Source organism: Dipodomys ordii, unplaced genomic scaffold (assembly GCF_000151885.1).
Source record: "Dipodomys ordii isolate 6190 unplaced genomic scaffold, Dord_2.0 Scaffold38, whole genome shotgun sequence".
NCBI classification, from domain to species: domain Eukaryota; kingdom Metazoa; phylum Chordata; class Mammalia; order Rodentia; family Heteromyidae; genus Dipodomys; species Dipodomys ordii.
This window is the reverse complement of record NW_012267254.1, coordinates 2,460,921-2,483,766: the sequence shown is the minus strand read 5'-3', so window position 1 is coordinate 2,483,766 and position 22,846 is coordinate 2,460,921. Positions and strand designations below refer to the sequence as shown.

General features: G+C 42.6%; 1 protein-coding gene across 1 annotated transcript in view; it reads right to left on the bottom strand.

The window, feature by feature from the left end:
- The window catches only part of Gpc3 (glypican 3), a 401,301-nt gene extending 396,778 nt beyond the window's left edge, over positions 1 to 4,523 (bottom strand). Inside the window, exon 1 of the mRNA XM_013018171.1 lies at positions 4,161 to 4,523. Coding sequence (XP_012873625.1) covers positions 4,161 to 4,335 — 175 coding nt within the window. The 5' untranslated portion in view covers positions 4,336 to 4,523. The remainder of the gene's footprint in view (positions 1 to 4,160) is intronic.
- Between the last annotated feature and the right edge of the window lie 18,323 nt (positions 4,524 to 22,846).

Below are 22,846 nucleotides of genomic sequence, written 5' to 3'. Positions count from 1 at the left end.
TTTTCCCTTGCCCAGGCTGCCTATTGTGACCATTTGAGCCAATTTCCTGGAGGTATTTTCTAGCCCTTTTCACCCTATTTAATCCTACAAGTTTCCTGGGAAGCCTGTTTACTTGTGTGCTCCCCCACTAGACTGTGAGCTCCTTCACAAAAGGGGACTGTGTCTCTGCTTTCTGCACCCCCAGCAGAACCTAACATAGACACTGCCAAGGTGCACCACTGTTCGGCTGCCATCTGCTCCCTCTGACTGCTGGGTTCTCCAGACCCATCTCTCGCCCAATAGCAACATTAGCATAATAAATATACTCAGACCCCACGTGTGAGGATTCTCCCGAACCATGTTAGCACACAGCAATACAACTTTCCTGAAGTTGAAACAAATCACCTGTGCATACCAAAGTCTGTTGCAGTTTCCAGAGGACAGAAAACTCTCCCACACCTCACTTTTTATTCTCTCTCTCTCTCTCTCTCACTCTCTCTCTCTCTCTCTCTCTCTCTCTCTCTCTCTCTCTCTCTTGACATTAGGACCAGAGCACTAACTGCTTCAAGCTAATTGGGGAGTCACAGCTGGCAACCCAGATAAGGTTGCTAGCTCTCACATTTCTCTCATTTTAAAAAAGCCAAATTCTTTTTTCTTCCTCTCTCTCTCTCTCTCTCTCTCTCTCTCTCTCTTCTCTGCTTCAAGAATGTTGCTTTATTAACATTTTTTAATCTATTATTATCAAGAAAGTCCGAGTAGGGTTGTTGGAGGGTGCATTTGTAACCATGGGGCATTTGGCCTTCTGGTTTGGTTTTCTCACTTTCCAAGGCCCTCCAAGCAAGATCCTTGAATCTTTTGGGAGTTGCAACACTACCATGATTTGTTTGATTTGTCTCATACCCTCCCCTCCATCGTTCCCCCTCCACCAAAAGTGGTGTATGGCATTCATAAAGTGAATTACACTTGATTTTTGTTTGGAAGAATTTTTTTTCAGACTTCTGTAACATTCCCTTGAGACAATTGGAAACATCATTGTCTGATTACTAACTCACTTCCCTTGCCTAAAATTGTATCCATTCTTGATTGTGCCTGTGGGTAGGTTAAGCAAAACAAAATAAACATCTAGACTTATGAGCTCATTGGCTTTTTTTTCTGAATTTTTCTAAATTAAATAAGGGCAAAAGAGCTGCACTGAAAGTCAGTTATATGGATTTTTCTGCCAAATGCTAACTCTGTGCGCCTGGTTTCCATCTGTGGTGCTTTCCAAGTTACAAATCCTTCACAGAGAGAGAGAGAGAGAACACATAGGGTATAAGAGATCTATGGAATTCAGAGGCATGCTATTTAGAATTGCTATACTGTGTCTTTGTACAACTCTAAAAGAAATGAGAACCTGAGACTGTAAGACTTCAGATGAGCTTTGTGTAAGTCTAGGGAAGTCCTTCAGCACCAGTGATTTATTTTTTAGGCTGGTTGATTTCCAATGCCATTTAGTCTCTTCCATATTAGCATAAGAAATGTACCTTATCAACTTTCTCTACTAATGGCCAAAGTTAGCAGGCAATCCCAAATGTTCTTCCTGAGTGAAACAGGACATTCTTGAGGATTTTTCCTTACTGTGATCAAATCTCATTTTTATCTGGGACAAAGAAAGCTTTAACACAGTGCAGCAGGCAAACAACATGGCTTAAAATATACATGGCGGGGTTAAAAAATTTGAGCGGTCATCATGATGATTCATGACTATCAAATAATTTGCAGCTCTTTCATTTTCCAACCACTGGACGACAGTAGCAAATTATACATTTATTCGCTTAGAAATTATGCACTTGCATTGTATTTAGTCTGCCATTATGATGTCTTCTCTGAAATACTGATGAGCTCTTTCCACACATGGATATCAGGACTTTCATCATGTTTTCCGTATCTACACTGACCATATTTGCTCAACTAAAATTCAGGGCACGTGGCCTCCTGCCAGGCCAGAGTATTTGAAATGTGTACTGCCCCCAGAGAAATGGAGGCTACATGGGAGCTATATGGACATCACCATATTTGAATTTGGGCCTGGCTCAAATGTCAGTACCTCCGATGAAAAGGGTGCTCACTACCATGTATGTATGTTAAAGAAAACTGAAGTGGGTTGTGTTGTGTTTCTATGACAAAAACCCTAGAAAAAATTATTTTTCCTAGGTTTGTGAAATAGTAGAGGAAAAGAAGAAACCTGTATTACAAATACGACTCTCTAATTGTGATCATCACTGCGCTGGACTGGAGGGAAGAAGCCTAGGTGAACTCTCAATGCACCCACAGTGTGTGTGGGCCCTCCCTATATTTTTTATACAGATGCTGCAGGAAAGAGGCAAGCAGCCAGGGAGCGTGTGTATCTGAGTGTGCATGTGTGTGCATGTATGGTGTGCATGCGTGCATAGGGAGGTTTGCTAAATGAATATCTGTGCTTTCCTTTAGTGCTTTTCTTTTAAGCACCACCTTTACTCCCTGGCTTCCAATCAACCCAACAGGACCTCAACCCCAGTCTTGGACCCATTCATTTTGTGGGGGGCTCAGCCTACATGAACCAATTTTTACATTATCAACAAAAGCATGTTCTCTAGCCTTCGCAATCTAATTACCATGGCACTTCCAGGGGGAGAGATATTCGCCTGTTGTTTCAGCTCCGTGGAACTGATTCATAGGTCGCCCCTAACTGCTCCTGCACACGCCCACGTGGTATGTTATTAACGCCCAACAGTGGAAGAGGTAGTTCTTAGCCTCCCTTAGAGTGTTATCCTGCAAAGCAATATTTAACATATGCGCAAATGCATTTCAGTCACCAAAAGAGGGTGACCAATTACCTTTGCAACTAAACAGCAGGCTCGCTGGACTCTTTTCATCAACCTAAAGAAAAGGCTGAGGGCGCGCTGGCTGCCTAGGTAACCTCCTGCCAGTGAACGCTCGCTGGCAGCGCCCACAGGGCGCGCATCCGCATTCACAACTTGGTCCAACCATCAGGCCCGCCTCCCGGACTTGTGGAGAGCGACCCGCCAAGTTTGGGCAAGGGCTGCGGCTCCCCGACCTCTCCCCGGAGCGCCGCGGATCCCGCGCCTTGATGAACGTGCTACTCGGAAAGAGACCCTGGAGGCCACAAACCTCTGATGGGGTTGCCAATAGAACGGGTGGTTTCTTCCGAGCGCACCTCTGATACATGAACCTTTTTTGAAACCCACACTCTTCTGGCCCACATTGTCGATGTAGCAACTTGTCCTGATTGGATTGAAAAGCGAGCGTTAGGAGCCTAACCGCTGGACAGTCAATCACAGAAGGCCATTAATATTCATCTGTTGACAGCCGCAGCCCTCTGCTAAGGTTAAAATATGCCCTTACTGCACGATCTGATTGTGCAGAACAAAAGGCAGGCGTTAAGAAAGTTTCCTCTGCCTAAAATTTTCTCCCCTTCAGGGGTCCAGACTGTCAAGAAAGCAGATCATTTGCGGGGGGAGGGGGAAGGGGGAAGAATGAGTTCAATCCTGTTTGGACTCCTGCTCCACGCAGTAGGACCAGTGATTTTTAAAGATTCTGTTTTTAAATAATCAACCTAGATTAGAGACGCTGTTGTGAAAGGAAAAAGCTCAGTTCTGCACAATTTGGGGACCCTCGAACTGAAAAGTTTCCTTCCGTGTGTCTCCAGTCAGTACCGCAGATTCGGAGATCTGTCCACAAGTTTGCCTGCACTTGGACCCGCCAGCATCGGGAACCCAGACTGAGGGACAAGGAGGGCTCAGAGGATCCGTTGGGGATGTCTGGGGCTGCCGATCCAGCTAAAGCCTGAAATTCTGACACGTACGTGTGAACAAGGGTGATAAATTCCCTAGGCGCCGGCTCGACTGAGGGACGGTAGTTCATGGGGGGGGGGGGCGCTCCCGGAGAATCCGTTCCTACCTTCCCGCCGTCCCCCCAAAAATGGGCTCTTGCGAGGAGGCAATCCCCGCCGTTTCCTTCCCGTCCCACATTCCCTGAAAACTGGGCAAGCCCGGGGTCCGCAGGCACACCAACCACTCCCACGGATCCAGTAGTAGGGTACGATCGTGGCTCCTCGCGGCTCGACCGCTCAGGGCACCGCCAACCACGCACGCCTTGGCTCTCTGAGGGAAGCGGGGAAGCCCCGAGGGACTTTAACTCACCTGGCACGGGGGTTTCGGGAACCCATTTGAGTCCGGGCTGCAGTCTCTGGAAGAAAGAACGGACTTGATGACAGGTGGCGTCTGGAGGCGGCGGTGGCTGAGCCTGTCCCAGGCAGTCCAAGCTGAGCAGCATCGCCACCACCAGCAAGCACGCGGGGCGCACGGTCTCGGCCATCCTGCTGTGCAGGGAGCTAGGAGAGCGCGGGAGAGTGGCAGTAGGAGCGAGAGCAGTCTCAGGACTAGGCAAGCCTAGCAGCGGCCCCGAGGAGCGAGAGACGTGCCGCTAACACAGCCGCCGCAAAACTTTCCTCGCAGCTACCTGGGCGCTTGAGCAAGGGCGGGAACCGCTCCGCGGCGCGGGGCGGAGCTGATCGAGGTGGGCGGGGCAAGGAGGACGGGGGCGGGGCGAGCCTAGCCGCGCGGCTAAGGGGGCGGCGGCGGTCCTGCGGCTCCAAGCCTGCAGGGTGCGGGGCGAGGCTCGTTCGAGGCCTGCTAGGTTGACTGAGGCACGGAGGCGTTAGGGATATGACGGGAGCGGCACGTGAAGAGGGTGCAGAGCTTAGTGCCGCGGTTTCTGGCAGCCCGAGCCCCGCTGCCCGCTCGCTACTGCTCAACACTGGGCGCTCTGGCATAACTACTGCAGAGGGGCTGCAGGCTCGGGCGTTCTGATTGGCTTCCCAGCAGCCGTCCCCTCTGACTGGCTCTGGGAGAAGTTCCCCAGCCTCACTCCTCCTTCCCGCCGCTCATTGGCCTACACCCGGGAGGGCTTTTCCCTTTAGGAATTTTGCAACCTCTCCGTCTTTCCATGGAGGGGAGTCCCTGGCTTACTTGCCCCTCTACTTGGTCATTAGGCTAACTCCCAGCCATTTCAGATAGAGGATCCAGCTCATCTCTGCCTACCAAAACCACATAAGGTCTTCTTACGCACAAAATCCACCTCCTCGATTGTCTTTTCCTGAGCTTCCCGCGAACCGCTTTCCCCAAGCCAACGCCTTTCTGGCTGGGTTTTCAAATCCTACCCGCAAATAGTCACGTTCAGAATCAGTTGGGAGACCTCTACGACTTTCACTGCCTGCCTCATTTTTGAACATTGTACCTAAAAAAGTCTGAAACCCCTCATGACTTGCAATATTTGCTTCAGTGAAAATCAGACAAAGTCAGATAAAGCACTTGATCCCATGTTATTTTTTAAAAAAACAAAATCATCTGCCAGGCATTCGTGGCTTACTACTGTCATCCTAGTTATTCAGGAGGCTGAGATCTGAATCTCATGGTTCGAAGCCAACCCGAACCAAAAAAAAAAAAAAAAGCTGTAAGTGGAGCTGTAGCTCAAGTGGTAGAGCACTCGCCTTGAGCAAAAAAAGCTGAGGGACAGCAGCACCCAGGCCCTGAATCATTCCCAGGAACTGGCCCACGACCACCCACACGTGAGCACGTGCACGCACGTGCACTCACACTCACACACAAAGAATCCTCTCCTGCAGATTGGTTCTGGTGAGCAGGAAGCAAACCCTAACTGGAAACAATAAAATAATCTGAGGTTTAACACCACCCCTAACTCAGTAGAAAATTATTTTTTACAGAACTAACTGAGCCAGACATAACTTGTTACATAGCTGAAGTAAAAGACAGAAACATCTTCTGGACCCCAATTCTCATCTTGCCTGCTTAAATTTCACCATTACAAATGCAGTTGTTTCAGTCTTTCTGTGGAGGAATGCATTGGGCCATTACCTATATTCTACTACGTAGGGTAGTCTTTGTGAGTACACAGGTACCAAAGGACACATCTTAGCCACAGTTCTTTCCAAAATAAATGTCTAACAATATGTCAAACAATAAATATGTCTATAATGAAATGACTTAAAACATCCTAATATGAATTAGATGCTCATCTAATTGTGTTGTTTCCCACCTAAGTGAAAACTACTTTGAGAAAGGAACGGAGTGTACTTCTTTGGCTAGATGAAGGGGAGATTGTATCTTAGGATTTGTGGGCTGGGAGGTACATGAAGAGGAAGATCAGGAAGGAGTTCACTCATTTGCTCACTTAGTAGCAACTAGTTTAACTCCTATGCTAGGCTATACACCAGAGGATATACGTACCGAATGGAGCACTATAGAAAGATCTGGTTGCAGTACCAACCAACCAGAATGTTAAGTGCTACGACAGACTTCTGAGGGATGAGAGGTGGATCAGACCAAGCCTTCTCTGGAAAGATGACGCCCTAAACTCACACTTGAAAGACCCCTAGGGGTGGAGGTGAGAAAAGATTGGGGGATGGGTGCCCAGGCTAAGGAAGGAAGCAGAGTGAACAAAGAAGGGAGGCTCTGGCATGGCCCATTTGGAGGGTGGGAGGTGTGAGTAATGATTTCAGGCCGAGGAGTTAAAAGAACTAAGGTGGGAGTGAGAAGAAAGAACCAGATCATGCAGAGTCTGGAAGCCAGGAACAAGAGGCTGGGGAAGCCCTTAAGGAAAACTTAAGCCAAAGGGTGAGATGAACTTGTCCTGTGAAAAGATCTCTCTAACAGTATGGTGGAGAATGTTTTGGTGAGAGGAAACAATGGAAAATCAGAAGACCCTGTTAAAAGCCTGAAAAATAATCCCGGCAAGAAATGACAAAGGACATTCAGAAAGAAGGAACTTGTTCCAGAGATATTTAGGAGATAGAATTAAAAAGGTATGGTGACCTAGTGCCTATGGGGGGGGGGAATGGGGGAATAGGACTCTTATTCACTCTTTCTTTTTTTTTCCAACAAACGTTCGAGTGCCGCCTATGTATCTGGCATTCTTCTACTTCATAATTTTGCCCTGGGCTAGGCCTGCGCCTGCATTGAACATTTGACAAATGACATATCCACTTTAAAAGAAACACCAATTAAGAGTCATAATTTGGCTGGTGAGTTTGATATGTTCCACCTGTGGAGCCCTGCGACCAAAGGGCAGATTGGGAGGCAAGCATTGATTGAATTTCATGACCTCGCAGAGGAAGACATGACCTCCCATAAATTCATGATCTTCCAGACCTCATGCAACTAACTACAAAGGCAACAGTTGTTTTCAACTCCTGGGAATTGAGTACCTGGAAAAGAAAGGCTGTGACTTCTTTTTTTTAATATATGCCATGATATCTAATATATTTTGCATAGAGTAGAACAGTACTTTTCCTGGTGAACTGGGTGCAACTCTCTGGATGGAAAGAAGGAGACTAATGATGTTTTGTGGTTTTTATTTTATTTATTATCCATACTCAGTTATTCAAAGGAGTTTCATTTTAACATATCAATTTATGAGCATACTGTATCTTTTTTAAGTTATCTTTTTTCAAATTATCTTTAAGTAGTTGTACTAAGGAGTTTCATTTCAACGTGTCAACTCATGAGTAGGAGGCATCTTGATCAATGTCATCCTTTGGTTTTGATTTTACTATGTATTTATTTTACTGGTGGATTTGAAAGATAAGCCTGTAATTAGTGCACTCGACTTAGGATTTCCTTAAGACAAAGCTAAGAGGGAAGGGATGGTAGAGGGAAAACAATGGAGGGGGTAACAATGTTCAAGAGGAAGTGTACTCATTAACTCACTCATGTAATTGTAACCCTCTGTATAATATCTTTACAATAAAAAAAAGACAAAGCTAAGTAGAAGTTCTAGGACACATTTAGTTACATAAAAATGTGTGTTGGTTTAAAGAGAAAATAGCCAATAGTATTGGGAATATGAAAATATAACAAAATGTGTGCTGGTGTATAAATGCCTAGGACTTGGGCTCAGACATAGGCAAACATGTCCTGAGGATGTGGAAAATACTTCTTCAACCTAGAAGCTTTTGTTCCCACTCCAAGCAGCTACTTCAGAGCTTTTAGCCAACCTAAGGTAAGAGTTATTAAAACTTGCTGCACTGAAGTAGTGCTTCCATTTTTCAAAGTGCCTCTCAAAGATTTCTAACCTTCCAGTGCCCGAGTGATAACTTTCACAGTGGAATATATGGTGCTGAAATAGGCACTGGGGCAATGGTTTTTTTTTATACAAAATCACAATAGCTATAAGCCTTCATTGACTCAATGATGACCAATTTTACTAATAAAAATCCTTAACCAGGGGCTGGGAATGTACCCTGGTAGAATACTTGCCTAGCGTGTACTAAGCTCTGGGTTCAATCCCAATCTTAATGATAAATAAATAAATAAGAAATAAGAAACAAATGAAAGTATAAAAAGAAAGGGAAAAAGAGCCAGGCACTGGTGGCTCACACCTGTAATACTTGCTATGCAGGAGACTGAGATCTGAGGACCACAGTTCAAACCCAGCCTGGGTAAGAAAGTCTGTGAGACTCTTACCTCCAATTAACCACCAAAAAAACCAGAAATGGAGCTAGAGCTTAAGTAGTAAAGCCCCACTGCTGAGCAAAAAAAAAAAAATCTATTCAAACCTCACCATCAGTACAAAAAAAATGAGGTGGGGGAAATCCTTAACCAAAAATATAAAATCAATTTCACTGTACGCTCTATAATGCCCAGATGGGTAAGTGTGAATTAAGGCTGTGTTTCCTACCTAGAGTTGTTTCATGCAGTTATTAAGTCCCAGCTACTTGGGAGGCTGAGGCAGGAGGAATGATTGAGTCTAAACGTAGCTGCTCAAAGCCAACCTAGGTCACATAGGAACACCATCTCCAAACCAAACAACAACCCAAAAAGTTGGATTTTCATTTTCTGTCTGAACCTCAAGTCTCCCTTGCTCAAGTTGGGAGCCCAGCCAGTGATTCATCCGTACTTCAGCAAGAAGAGACAAAGGGAAACAATCAGACTAGAAATACAAAAGGATGTGCTGATTGAGACCGTGTTCACTTTTGACAATTCAACACTCTGTGCTTTCAAGCCCAGTTGGAATCATTTTGATAACAGCATTGGACCCCATTTTCCTTGTTGGAACCCCAAGGGAAGGCTATCGTAGCACAACCGGCCCAGAAGAACTTTTCTTCACCTTTCGCTCCTAGTCTCCAGTTCGAAAGAATTCGAGAATTCCCAGCTGTGGCCAGCAGCTATTATCTTGCTGTAGCTGGGAGGAGAGTCTGGTTCCATGGCTCCAAAAGCAGCATAAATCAAGTTTTCTGGGAGAGGGCTAAGAAAGGGTGTTCAACAGCTGCCGCCATGGGAGGAGCGCGTACACAACCGTACACACTGGCCACACACACACACACACACACACACACACACACACAAATGCACACATGTACATTGTTTGTCTTGGACCCAGTTCTCTTTGCCCCCACCCCAGGTGATGTTTTCCTCTTTCCTTCCCCCTCAAGTCCACACTATCTTCTGCTCTTAACCCCACTCTCAAGCTCTGCTTTCAGAGAAGAAACTTTAAAACTCATCTGCTCATGGTGGTGTATGGTTGATAGGATATAATGGGCCTGCCCACCCAGGGGTATGAGGATTTTAACAGGGATCAAAGCTTTCAACCAAAGGAACAGAACTCTAAAAACCGTGGAATTCCAGGCATCCGCTAGTGGGAAGGGAGTGTTTAAACTGAGGGGCAATGAGGCCTTTTTTGGTGCACCTGAAATCACATCATGTAGACAGTCAACACCTTTCGGGCCACACCTCTGTGCCTGATGGCACACAGCCACTTTGTCTCCTCTTCTCTTGCAGTGTATGACTCCTTTGTAGACCAGAGGGGAGGGGAGGCCTGTCAGGAACACTGATCCCAATACTCCCAAATGTATAAGCTATGATCACAGAATGAATTATGGTCCTTTGGGAAAGAGTGTTCATTCATTCATCCCAGCCAGCAGGCCAGTGCAAGGTAAATGGTAACTTTGTAAGTTGAAAGACTTAAAGCAATTTTGAAAATTGCATAATAATCCCGGGTAGAATTTGGCTCTGTGTGTATGGAAAATTCATAGACACGGTTGAGATGCTTGCATTGTGACTTGTGGATGGATAGCCTCTCCCTAGACCAGGCACTATGGTTCACCCTCACTAAATCCACAAAATTTACCAAGCTTCTTGTAAGTCAGAGTCCAAGGTTTGCAAAGAAAACAGTTGAAATTTTTATTTGTGGCATCACGTTGATTACTACAAATAAAAGGTTATTCTATTCTGTCTTTGTTTTTCCTAAGAGAATATTGATCTACAGTCCTAACATATTTTTTCATGCCTTTAGTCTATTGATTTTTTTTGATTAGGCTGATATACTGTAGGTATAGCTAATATTTTCTGTATTCTGCATAGGATATTTGGTTGTCTATAAAATTTAAGTCATTTGCAGTTTACTGATTGAGCATATGGTGTCTTTAAATTCAAATGTCTGGTGATGCTCAGAGCCTGGCTCTATGTGCCATATAGCAATTCACACATATTTTAAATTCCAAACCATTTTTTTTGTCGGTCATGGGGGCTGAACTCTGGGCCTGGACGCTGTTCCTCAGCTCTTCAGCTCAAGGCTAGCGTTCTACCACTTGAGCCACAGCACCACTTCGGGCTTTTTTCAGCTTATGTGGTGCTGAAGAATCGAACTCAAGGACTCATGAATGCGAGGCAAGCACTCTACCACTGAGCCAACTTCCCAGTCCCATTATTTTGTTTTGCTCTGAATTATTATGGACCAAGAACACAGTGGGTCAGTATTGTAAGGTATATAGAATCTATAAGTAATTTTACAAAGTTTTTTCTGGATCTCAAGTCATTGGATGTTTTGAAGTTGAACTTATTCATGAATTTGCTTCCAGAAAGTTCCTTTCCTATTTCCTGCAACGCAAGAAAGAACATCAACATCTACAACCACTGATGGCAACAAATACTTTTAATAACTTCTCCCGTGTCACCTCCCCCATTTCATCTACAGCCCTAAGTTCTGGGGAATTCCAAAAGAAGTTGATTACAAGAAAAAGTCATCCTCAGTACCATCTTAACTCTAATTATCATAGAGACTGTATTCTTTTTCTTCTCATTTAACTCTATTTTTTTGTGTTTTCTGTTTTAGTACTGGGATTGAACCCAGGACACTGCACTTGCTAGGCAAGTACTTTGCCACTGAACTACATGCCAGCCCTCTTTTTCTTTTCTGTTCTTTTATTTTGTTTGTTTCTTTTTGAGATAGAGTCATACTGTGCAGCCTAGACTGGCTTTGAACTCATGATCTTCCACTTTCAGCCTCCTGAATGCTGAGATTACAGGTCTGTATAACACTGAGCTTAGAAGCATGTTCTTGAGAGACAGTATGGCTGGCATCTGTAGCCAAAGGAGGGTGAGAGCACAGGATTTATTTGCTACCAAAATTCACAGGATTTCTGCATTTGCCACATCATGTAATGCATATATGCTTGCTCTTCCTTTTTTTTCAGGGCCTAGGCACTGTCCCTGAGCTTGTGTGCTCAAAGCTAGCACTCTACCACTTGAGCCACTTCCAGCTTCTTGGTGATTAACTGGAGATAAGAGTTTCAGCCCCAGCCAGCTTTGAACCGTGATCCTCAGATCTCAGCCTCCTGAGTAGCTAGGATTACAGGTGTGAGCCACCAGTGCCCAGCATGCTGAATTTTTTTCTCTGCACATAACTTGAGGGCTTTAGGTGAGCAGGGGTTCATCTCTTCTCTGCGTTTTTTCTAATGTAGTGCTACCCAAGCAGTAGTTGGTGTACTTGTGCTTATTCATGCACAATCCATGATAGACTTAAGTATAAAAATTGAGAAGAAGGAGTAAATCTTTTCTGGCTTATTGGTATTGCTGTCACTTATGAGCATGTAACACTTGACTTGACCCTCCTACTGAATCTAAAAATGGTTGTACATGGACTTGTTTTATACCTCTTTTTTAGTTTTTCCTAGCAATTTATCTGATCATACTTTTCCAAAGTATTTGTTCATATCCATTAAAAAAGTAAAATAAGACAAAGCAAATCACTACAAATAGTTTGAAAACATTGCCTTAGTATAAGTGTGGTACTTTGGTCCATAACAGTTGATTAGTAAATGTTTTTCAGTGAAGTCTTATGATGTTTTTATCTAAAAATATAAATTACCACATTCTGTTTATGGATAGGTCCTGTTAAAAACACAGAAATAATTTCCAATAAAGGTCGCCTAACTGAAGAAAAATTTCTAACTAAAAGATTTTTCACATAAAAGCAGCAGATAGGCTTATAACTGTAATCTTATCTATTCAATTTTTTTTGTTCAATTTTTTTTTGGGGGGGGGGTCCGGTCACAGGGCCTGAACTCTGGGCCTGGGCGCTGTCCCTCAACTCTTCAGCTCAAGGCTAGCACTCTACCACTTGAGCCACAGCGCCACTTCCGGCTTTTTTTCTTTTTGCTTATGTGGTGCTAGAGAATCGAACCCAGGGCCTCAGGCATGCAAGGCAGGCACTCTACCACTGAGCCACCTTCCCAGCCCCTAATCCTATCTATTCAGAAGGCTGAGATCTGAGGATCATGGTTTGAAGCCAGCCCCAAGAAAGTCTGTTAGACTCTTACCTACAATTAACCACCAGAAAACTGCACGTGGAGCTGTGGCTCAAGTGCTAGAGCACTACCCTTGAGAAAAGGTAAAAAATCTCAAAGACAGAACACAGGCCCTACAACCAGCAAAAACTAAAAATAAAAATAAATGTAGGAACACTTCTTTGTTACTCAAAAAATATTCAGGAGACCTTAAATATGGTTTACAAGAGATTTTGCTTTTCGGAAGATCTCAGTATAAATTAGAAACAGAGGTTGAACTCCATAGCCTTTGTATTTTATTTTATCAATTATTTCCCCCATAATTTATATCATGTTTTCTGTTATAAATGAAACAGATGCTAGCCTGTGCACCTAAAGTATATCTCCTTAGAGCAAGATGATAAGATCCAGAGGGAAGTATTGCTTCCTTGGAATGCCTTCATCTCATTCATCCTGACTACATGTCAGAAGCATAGCAAGTCTTTTCTGCCATAAATAAATTGTATGTCATTACTCAGAAGATTTACGCTCTGTTGGATGTCTCCAGTCCTTCTCTAACTCTTGTTAACCTTATGGTTACTACCATATGGTTTGTTAGCAGCTTTTTGGAGAAGTATCCTGTCTTCCCAAATAAATTAGAATAGGCAAAAGAGAAGAGCACTTGCAGTCAAAGGAGTTAGTTTTTAGGTCTTCTTTTGCCATTGTGGCATTGTGGCCCTTGATCTGTAACTTAACACTTCCAGACCACATCTTTCTTAACTGCTATAGATTGTGGCCTAAATGTTGCTTTCTCTTACCTCTAAATATCTGAATTCCCATGAGTGGGAACTCCTTGAGGAAAGAACAGTATCTAAAATGGTGTAGGCCTCCCTTGAATGCATAACTAAATGCACCTCTCACAATACAACTCCATCTGAAGTCATTAGGAAATATTGGTTCATTTGGGATTGGGAACATGGCTTAGCGGTGGAGTGCTTGCCTAGCATGCAAGAAGCCCTGGGTTTGGTTCCTCAGTACCACATACACAGAAAAAAACAGAAGTGGGCGCTGTGGCTCGAGTGGTATAGTGCTAGCCTTGAGCAAAAAGAAGTTCAGAATGCCGGGCGCCGGTGGCTCACGCCTGTAATCCTAGCTAGTCTGGAGGCTGAGGTCTGAGGATTGTGGTTCAAAGCCAGCCCGGGCAGGAATGTCCGTGAGACTCATCTCCAATAAACCACTAGAAAATCGGAAGTGGCGCAGTGACTTAAGCGTCAGAGCGCGTGTCAGAGCTCTCGCCTTGCGCTGAAGAGCGCAAGTACAGTGCCCAAGCCCAGCGTTCAAGCCCCACGACAACCAAAAAACAAACAAAACAAACAAAAAGAAGATCAGGGACAGTGCTCAAGCCCTGAGGAGGAGGAGGGGGGAACTGGAGGAGGGGGGAGGAGGAGGAGACTACTAATGTAAGCTAATTAAAAAACAAAATTAACAAAGAAATCTAAGTTTTCTCCTAATGAGCAGAGCAGCAGCACATACAAGAAGCAATATTGCAAGAGCAGAAATAAAAGCAGGCATACTTCCATTGTATTGTTTTCCTAACCAAAAAAAAAAAATCTAAGAGATTTCTTTTAGAGAAAGTCTCACTATATAGCTCAAGCTGGCCTCCAACTTACTATGTGGCTCAAGCTAGCTTGGAACTAGTAATCCTCCACCTCTACCTTCCTAGCTCTATAGAAGTAAATCCCATTACAGGTAAGTTACCAACATGCTTGACTGATATCAGAGATTTTTAATTTATTAAAAAATTTAAACATGCCAAGCACTGGTGGGTCATGCTTAAAATGCTAATTATTCAGGACTCAGATCTAAGGATCACAGTTCAAAGCTAGCCAGAGCAGGAAAGTTCATGAGACTCTTATCTTCAACTAACTGCTAAAAACAAAAAGTGGCTCAAGTTGTAGAGTGCTAGCCTTGAGCAAAAAAAGTTCAGGGCCAGCTCTTGAGCTCCCTGAGCTCAAGCCCCAAGACTTGAACACACACACAAAAAAATCTAAACAACTGAAGCTTTGATATTTACTCTTTAAGAGTATAAAAAACTAAAGGGAAAATACTGTGTTTAAATACCAATGAAGGAAATGATCATCATAAAGTCTTAGGAGGGTTTATTATTAATTTTTCCTCATTGGAAAAAATCTATGTCAGTCTTTTCTATGTAAATCTTTCTGGAATTTGTTACATATTTTTCTGCTTTTATTTAATCTAACCTCTTCATGAAAGTTTGTTACATCATATTTATTTTTTGTATTATGTTGTGAATATATAGAAATGATGAAACATTTTATTGGATATATGCCTGTTTTATTGAACACTGACTTGTTCTGCATCAAACAATAAAAACAATAGTAATAAATCCTACAAAGGTATCTTTTTCTTTTTAACATATGATGTGGAATGTATAGATTCATGCTGTTCTGCATTAGTTTGCCTTTTACAATTGTAACTCTAGAGTCAAATGCTAAAGTAACTGTTCCTAGATTGTTCCTTTAGTTTTAATTGCTCAGTTAATTGCAATTCACTCTCGAGTTGACATGCTTTAACTTAAGGTGCAACATAGTGATCACAAGAATTAACAATGTTCTGGAATGGGCTTAAGTTCCAGAGGCAGATAGGCCTGGGTCCAAATTCCAACCCTATTACTTACAAGCTGGATGACTTTGGGCAAAAGAACTCATCTGGCTGAGCCTTCACTTAGAAAATAAGGATTTAAAGAACTTAATCTTCTAAAGATAGCAGGATATGGAGAAGTTGGAAAACTTGTACAATGTTGCTGAGAATATCAAATATATAAATAAAATTATAAAATGGTGCAGCAGCTATACAAAACAGTATAAATGTTCTTCCAATAACAATTTGAATTTCATTCCACATCTGGGTATTTATCCAAAAGAATTGGCTATGGTGGTATATATCACTAATTGGTACTTGGGAGACTGAAGCAAGCAGATCCCAAGTTTGAGTAGTGACAGTGGCTCACGCCTATAATCCTAACTATTCAGGAGTCTGAGATCTGAGGATCTCGGTTCAAAGCTAGTCTGGACAGGAAAGTCCATGAGACTCTTATCTCCAATAAACCACTAGAAAACCGGAAGTGGCACTGTGCTTCAAGCTGTAGAGTGCTTGCCTTGAGCTGAAAAGCACAGGGACAGCCCCCAAGCCCAGAGTTCAAGCCCCATGACCATCCAAAAAAAAACAAACAACAAAAAATACTATATCTATTTGTCTGTCTATCTATATACCTATGCATATTTTTGCCTTAAAAAAAGAAATTGTCATTTGTGAAAACAAAGATGAACCTTGAGGACATTATGCTAGGTGAAATAAGGCAGACACAGAGGGCAAGCAAATACTGCTTGGTTCTACTTTGGTGGGATATCTAAAATGGTCACACACACATAGAAGCAGGGAGATGAATAGTGATGGCCACAGGCTAGAAAGAAGAAATGGGACATACATTTTCAGTCACACTGTACAGATTTGCTGTACCTCATTGCACCTATACTCAGCAATAATGTGCATGTAAATTTGTTAAGATAGTAGGTCTCATGGTAAGTGTTATTAAGGGCTGGGAAGGTGGCTCAGTGATACAGTGCATATATATATATATATATATATATATATATATATATATATATATATATATATATAAACTTAAGGTGGACGCCGGCAACTCACGCCTATAATCCTAGCTACTCGGGAGGCTGAGATCTCAGGATGGTGTTTTGAAGTTAGCCCAGGCAAGAAAGTCTATAAGACTCTTATCTCCAATGAACCACCAGAAAACGAAGTAGCACTGTGGCTCAAAGTGGTAGAGTGCTAGCCTTGAGCAAAAGAAGCTCAGGGACAGTGCCCAGACCCTGAGTTCAAGTCCCAGAATCAGCACCAAAAAAAAAAAAAGCTAGGAGCTGGGAAGGTGGCTCAGTGGTAGAGCGCTTGCCTTGCATGCCTGAGGCCCTGGGTTTGATTCCTCAGCACCACATAAGCAGAAAAGGCCAGAAGTGGTGCTGTGGGGCTCAAATGGTAGAGTGCTCTTCAGCCTTGAGCTGAACAGCTGAGGGACAGCACCCAGCCCAGAGTTCAGGCCCCACAACCGACAAAAAAAAAAAACTGGAAGTGAAGCTGTGGCTCAAGTGGTAGAACATCATTAGCCTTGAGCTTAAATGAAGCCCCAGGACCAGCACGCACCAACACAAACACAACCCCACACACAACCACAACTTAACCCTGCTCAATGAATGGATACATGAAAAGATCCATAAGATATTTATCCAAAAGATAACCCAACTAGAGTACAACACTAATTATAGGATGTAAGTGACAGGTATACTAGTTTCTTTAGGTTCTTTATGTGTTATGGAAATAAAACCGTCTGAGTGCCATTAGCACCCAGACATAACATGAGACTTAACATGAGACCTACTACCTTAACAAATTTACATTCTTGTAATCCTACCTACTCAGGAGGCTAAGATCTGAGGATCACAGTTTGAAGCCAGCCTGGGAAGATAACTCCCTGTGAGACTCTTATCTCCAATTAACCACCCCCAAAAAAACAAAAGTGGAACTGTGGTTCAAAGTAGTAGAGCACTAGCCTTGAGCAAAAGAGCTCAGGGACAGTGCCCAGGCACTGAGTTCAAGTTCCACAACTAACAAAACAAACGTATAACCTCTCCATTTTTTTGAGAGGACTACAGACGTGTGTGGAGCACATTGTGTGTGTTCCCATTCTTATGTTACCCTTAAGGGTATATTTTTATGTCCATCAAAGCCAGATTTATTTTGGGATGTTTTAAGAAATACTATTTTATTCTCCTATTTATTTATTATCCCTGCATTACCCAGAGTTTTTGAGCAGTCACAGTATTAATAAGCACTGGTCATCTATAGGGGTGAGGGCCAAATTCTTGTCCTCCAGGTCCTTAGCCAGGTGTGTTTCTAACCACCACAATAATCAGGCCCAACTGAGACCTTGCATTTTCAGTTGTGTGTTGAACATTAGGTCTGTCAGGATGGAAGTTTTGAGGAGTGTCAAATTCTCAAGGGTTTTCAGCTTTGTAAATTGGAAGGGGCCATACTTACCAGGTCTTGGCACAGATTCATTCTTCCTCCAGCCTCCCCTTAAAACAAACTCATGTGAAGGGCTGAACTGTCTTCAGTGACTGCCTGGGCCAAGCAAGAGACCTGCCACAGACCCAGGAATTCTCAGACACTGATTTGCCTTCCCATTTCCCAGGGCTTAACCTCTGTTGGTTGGCCTCCCCAATTACAATTACATTTCCAGACCTTATTTTTGGCCTTCCCCTCAATTCCCAGCTTTAGTAATGGCTCATATTTCCTGGATGTAACTACAGGAGCTCAAATTCACTTCTGAACAACAACAACAAAAAAAACTTTTCAAGCTTGAGCAGTCTTAAACTTCATAGTCCTACTCACATATACTGATACCATTTCTAATTTCCTGCCTTAGGGATCTATCATGTCATATTTACTTTCCTTTTCTGTAGCTCCTCAATGCTAGGCAGTACAGCAACTCTTCTGCAGCAGAAAAAGGCCAATGATTTCTTCACAACTAGAAATAATGCCAGTTTCTCGGCTGGTACTCTATGTAGAGGGAAAACTTTTATTGCCCATATGGAAGGGAAAGTTCATCTTTCTCAATGTAACTCTTCGCATGGCAAAAGGTCATTTAATCAGATGCAAGCAAGGCAGACAAGATGATAATATAAAGCAGGATTCCCTGTACTTCTAAACCATCTGGGGTTTATCAAATACCCATATACCACTCAAGGATGGGAAACTCAGAGTCAATTAAAGAGAAAGATCAAAGAATGGAGAATGGAATTGCCTATTGTACTTTTGTATATTTTCACAGTTCAGTTCCTGACCTTCAGATGACAAGTTCAGTGGAATAGCCTTATTTTGTTCATATTATTTCATATGATCAGATGCACATAGGCATTGTGCCTTTGTATTATTCTCCTAAGACAGAATATACTTATATGCAAGGTATTGGATCCACCTGTGAACCAGTCATGATTCTGAGATGCACTGAGATCTCAGTTTCTCACATCAGTTTTGCTAGCAAGAGAACTTAAAATAACACTGACACACTTTAACCCATTTATGGCATCCTTAGTATTAAAAAATTTCAATCCCCCCAAAGTTGTCCTTTCCTTATACTAATACCGTATCAATATTGCTTCTCAAAATGGAGTCAGTATATTTGTTCATTACATTTCTGTAGAATTTACTCTTTGTGAGTATTTAATCAACAACAGCAACACAAATCAGGGATTAAAGTAATGACAACACACAGTGCACTTTGAGGACCTGAAACAAACCTTTTGATCTGACAAGGATGGGCTGAGCTTCCAACACTGCTTAATAATCCCAGTTAAAATTGCCTCCTTTGAGAGTCTCTTATATTTGTTTAAGGCTTCATACCCCTCATGAAGAGTTTCCTTATAAACCTCTTTATTTTTTTCCCAACAACCCTATGTGGTAGTCCAAGCAAACAAGTAGTTGTTCCTGCCAATCCCATGGATGAAAAAAAAATTTCTTGAGATTCAAGAGAACCTAAGATCACATAGTATGGCAACAATGAAGACAAAAACATGCCTCACGTCTAAAAAAAAAAGAATCCCAACAAGCCATGTGGCAGTGCTTTAAATCCTAAATGTCATAGACAACAAGTTTGCAATGTTATCCAGATGTCTCTGGAAGGCTCAAGGGAATCAATACTCACCTTCAACAGCCAGGCATGAAAAATGACATGTTATGAAAAACATGCCAATTTGGAATTTACTAGATGAGAGGGAAAAGTTGGGGACAACAGAGACAGGGCCAGGTTTCAGCATTTTCTTTGTGCCTCTTTACTTCACTGAAACAATGACCTCTGAAGATAGAGAAGGTAAAATGTGGACAGAGGAAAATGAGTTTGTGTCCCACAATTCACTCAGAAATTGTGGGAGTTAAAACACATGGCAAACATTTTGGCAATCACCCTTGCAGTTTGGTTTCAAATGTTTAGAGAATTTTTTTTCTTCCTCATAAATACAAATGTTAAGTGTAAGTAGTTTTTTTTTGGGGGGGGAGGGAGTCTGTCTGTGTTCTATTTTCATCTTGTGATCAGTGAGGTAAATGAAGAAATCAAAATGGTAAATCCTAAAGAGGTAGCCTTTGAAAGGGTCTGAATTGCTCTTCTTCAGGCCAGTGGAATCTGACAGCTAATTATAGGAACAACAGATGACAGAAAACACCAATTTTTTTTTTAAAAAAAACCTAGCTTTGGTAATGCCTCAGTAGAGAAAACTGGTCAATTTCATTACAGGAAATTCCCAGCTTCCCTCAGGAAAAGTGGTTCTATGGGTCAAAGTCAGGCCTCATGCTTGGAATTAGGGGGTACGGCTCTGACCAAAGCCCTTTTCTTCCTGCCTTGCTCTGTGAGGAACACAGAGCCCCTCAAAGGAAAGCTCCCCACAGGAAGGAAAAGTTAGCCTAAGAGGGAGCTAAACCGATGAAGCTCAGTTGCCAGAATCGCTCCACAGGCCACCCAAGCAGTGAAGAAATTCATGGAGAGAAAGAAAGAAAAGACCCACAGCCGTGAGCAGAGCCAGCTGGGAGGGATGTTATTACTTTATTTCTGTTTTCTTAACTATGTGTGTGTGTGCGTGCGTGTGCAAGCGTGCGTGTGTGTTAAGGGGGAGGGAGGATTGATTGCAGAAAAACGTCTGGGTCCAAAGCACTCGAGATGGAAAACTTTTGTTGATATAATTTCTCCTAACTTTCCTACACCTTCCTTCCCTTCCACTCCATTTCCCCAGTGGCTATCAAAAGCTGTATATATCTGACCACAAAACATCTAGTCAGTTCAAGTCAAAAAATGCAGCCAGCCATCTGGATTGACTCAAACTCTGTCTACACACACCAATTGGCTTGGGGGTAAAAAAAAAATGTAATTCAGTGGAACAACTGGTTATTTTTAAAACAACGAGTTGAATTCAGACAACCATCCAATTAGTTGATTTCAAAATGCCTGTTTGGCGACATGAAAAGGGTTATTTTCAAAGGGCCTTGTGTGTGCATAAACAACCTGAATGCTATTAAATTGACGAGCTATTTTAGAATCAAGTAGATAAGGCCAAAGCGGCTGGACTCTGTTTATAAAGGGAAAAACCTGTTAGAGCAGCAGTCCATCAAGGGCTTCAAGGGTGAGAACTTCCGTAGTAAGACTGAAGCTTTTCAGTTGACAGGGGCATAAGCATGCCTGGCTTTGAAGAGACAAACGTCTCCGTCCTTTCTTAGAGTAACCTAATGTGCCTTTCCCCCCACCCCCCAACATGCTAAAGCAGCCCAAAGGCCACAGATTCAAGCTCTAACTTGCAAAACAAAACAAAACAGAAAGGTGCCTATATTCACTGTGCTCACCTAACATTTCCTAACACAGCACACAACAAAGTTAATTTCATGCTTTCTTTTTAAGCACACAGCCAGGAAGCTTCCTCTAGACACTTAAACCAATCCATAACAAGTTGGATCAATTTAAACTGCACAACTATGTCTCCCCTAGTTCCCCCACCCCTCCAGCCTCACCCCTAAAATGTGAAAGTTCTTTCAGACAAAAAAAAAAAAAGATTCAGGAGATCGCCTGGTGAAGAGAATTTTATTTGCACTCCCTGAGCTTTGTCATAATGGCCATTCAGCCACGTTAATCAGTTAATCACGTCAGAAGTTTTAGGGAAGCTCTCTTTTTCACATTAGGCTTAAAACATCACCCCTGAGGTGGTGCTGATGGTTCCCTTAGAAAAGATTTCTTTGACATCTAAGACACAAAGGACTTCAGCAAAGATGCCTAGTTAAATGAGTGGGTCTAAGTGCTGACTCTCCATCCCCAGTGACAAGCATTTACTAAGTGCAACTTTTTGTTTCTGCCGAATGTCTTACTTGGGTGTGTCTTAATCCCAAGTTTTGGGGGGTTTTGTTTTATTGTACGTGTGTGTGTTTTTCAAACATTTATTTTATCAGAAAGGATTCCCACAATGGAGGTATTCATGGCTCAGGGTATGGCTGTGTCTTTAGGTTTAAGACTAGTTAAGCTGGTCCAGGTAGTGTTTGCACAGCTACAGAAGTATAGAATGGCAGCCCAGGAGTTGTAAGGAGCCCCTAAGCTTGTTCTTGCCTTCAGGCATCCGAGCCGGAGGAATAGCCCCTCTTTTCTTTAAGATCCCCCAAAGACAGAAACTCCACATCTAGTTATTTTCTTGTTAAACACACACACACACACACGAAAATTCTAAAACATATTTACAAGGAAAATAATATCAGAACCCATTATTTCAGTTATTTCCTCCTTGAAACATTTGCTTTCCTTAATTGAAAAGAAAAAGCATTAATAAACAGTAAAGCCTTTGGAAAAACAAAATCTTTTCAACAATACAAGAATTTCTCTTGCTTAGGAGAATCTACAAGAGAAATGCTATCCGAAATGATGATGTTGCTTCTTTTTAAAAAGGAGATTTGCTTTTATCTTACAGATACTCTGAATCCAGACATATTTCCTTTTATGCTTTGGCTGTTGGAAAGCTCAGTCAAATACGTGGCTTAGGCATTTTTCAAGTTCTTATAAGTGTTGGGGATATAGCCCAGGGCCTCGTGGATGCTAGGCAAGGATTCTGACACTAAGCTACATTCCCAGTCCCCCACTTCCTGAATATATGAAAACATACATTCACAAAGTGGAGTTCACATAATAAAAAAATAAGGAATGCTCCCTGAATTTGCATGTTATCCTAGCAGAGGCCATACCAGTCCTTTGTGTATCTTTTTAATTTTAGTGTATGTGTTGCTGAAGCAAGCAGTGGGGTCCATTTCTAGTCAATGCACAGGCCCTCCATCCCCCTTTACTAATTTCCTTTCTTTATTCTCCCTTCATCTAAACTTCTTCCCTTAGTGTGCCTTTGTTTTTATTGTTGTTTATAGGTTTGCGTCTTTGTTTTGGTCCCTGCTTGTAAGCAGTCCGGTGAAACCAGTGCACAGGCTTACACTTGGATCCTGCTCTTTACCTTCTTACCTTAACCTTTGGGAATCTGAGTTTCCTTATCTGTAAAAATGGTTCTAATAGGGCTGGGAAGGTGGCTCAGTGGTAGAGTGCTTGCCTCCCATGCATGAGGCCCTGGGTTCGATTCCTCAGCACCACATAAGCAGAAAAAGCCA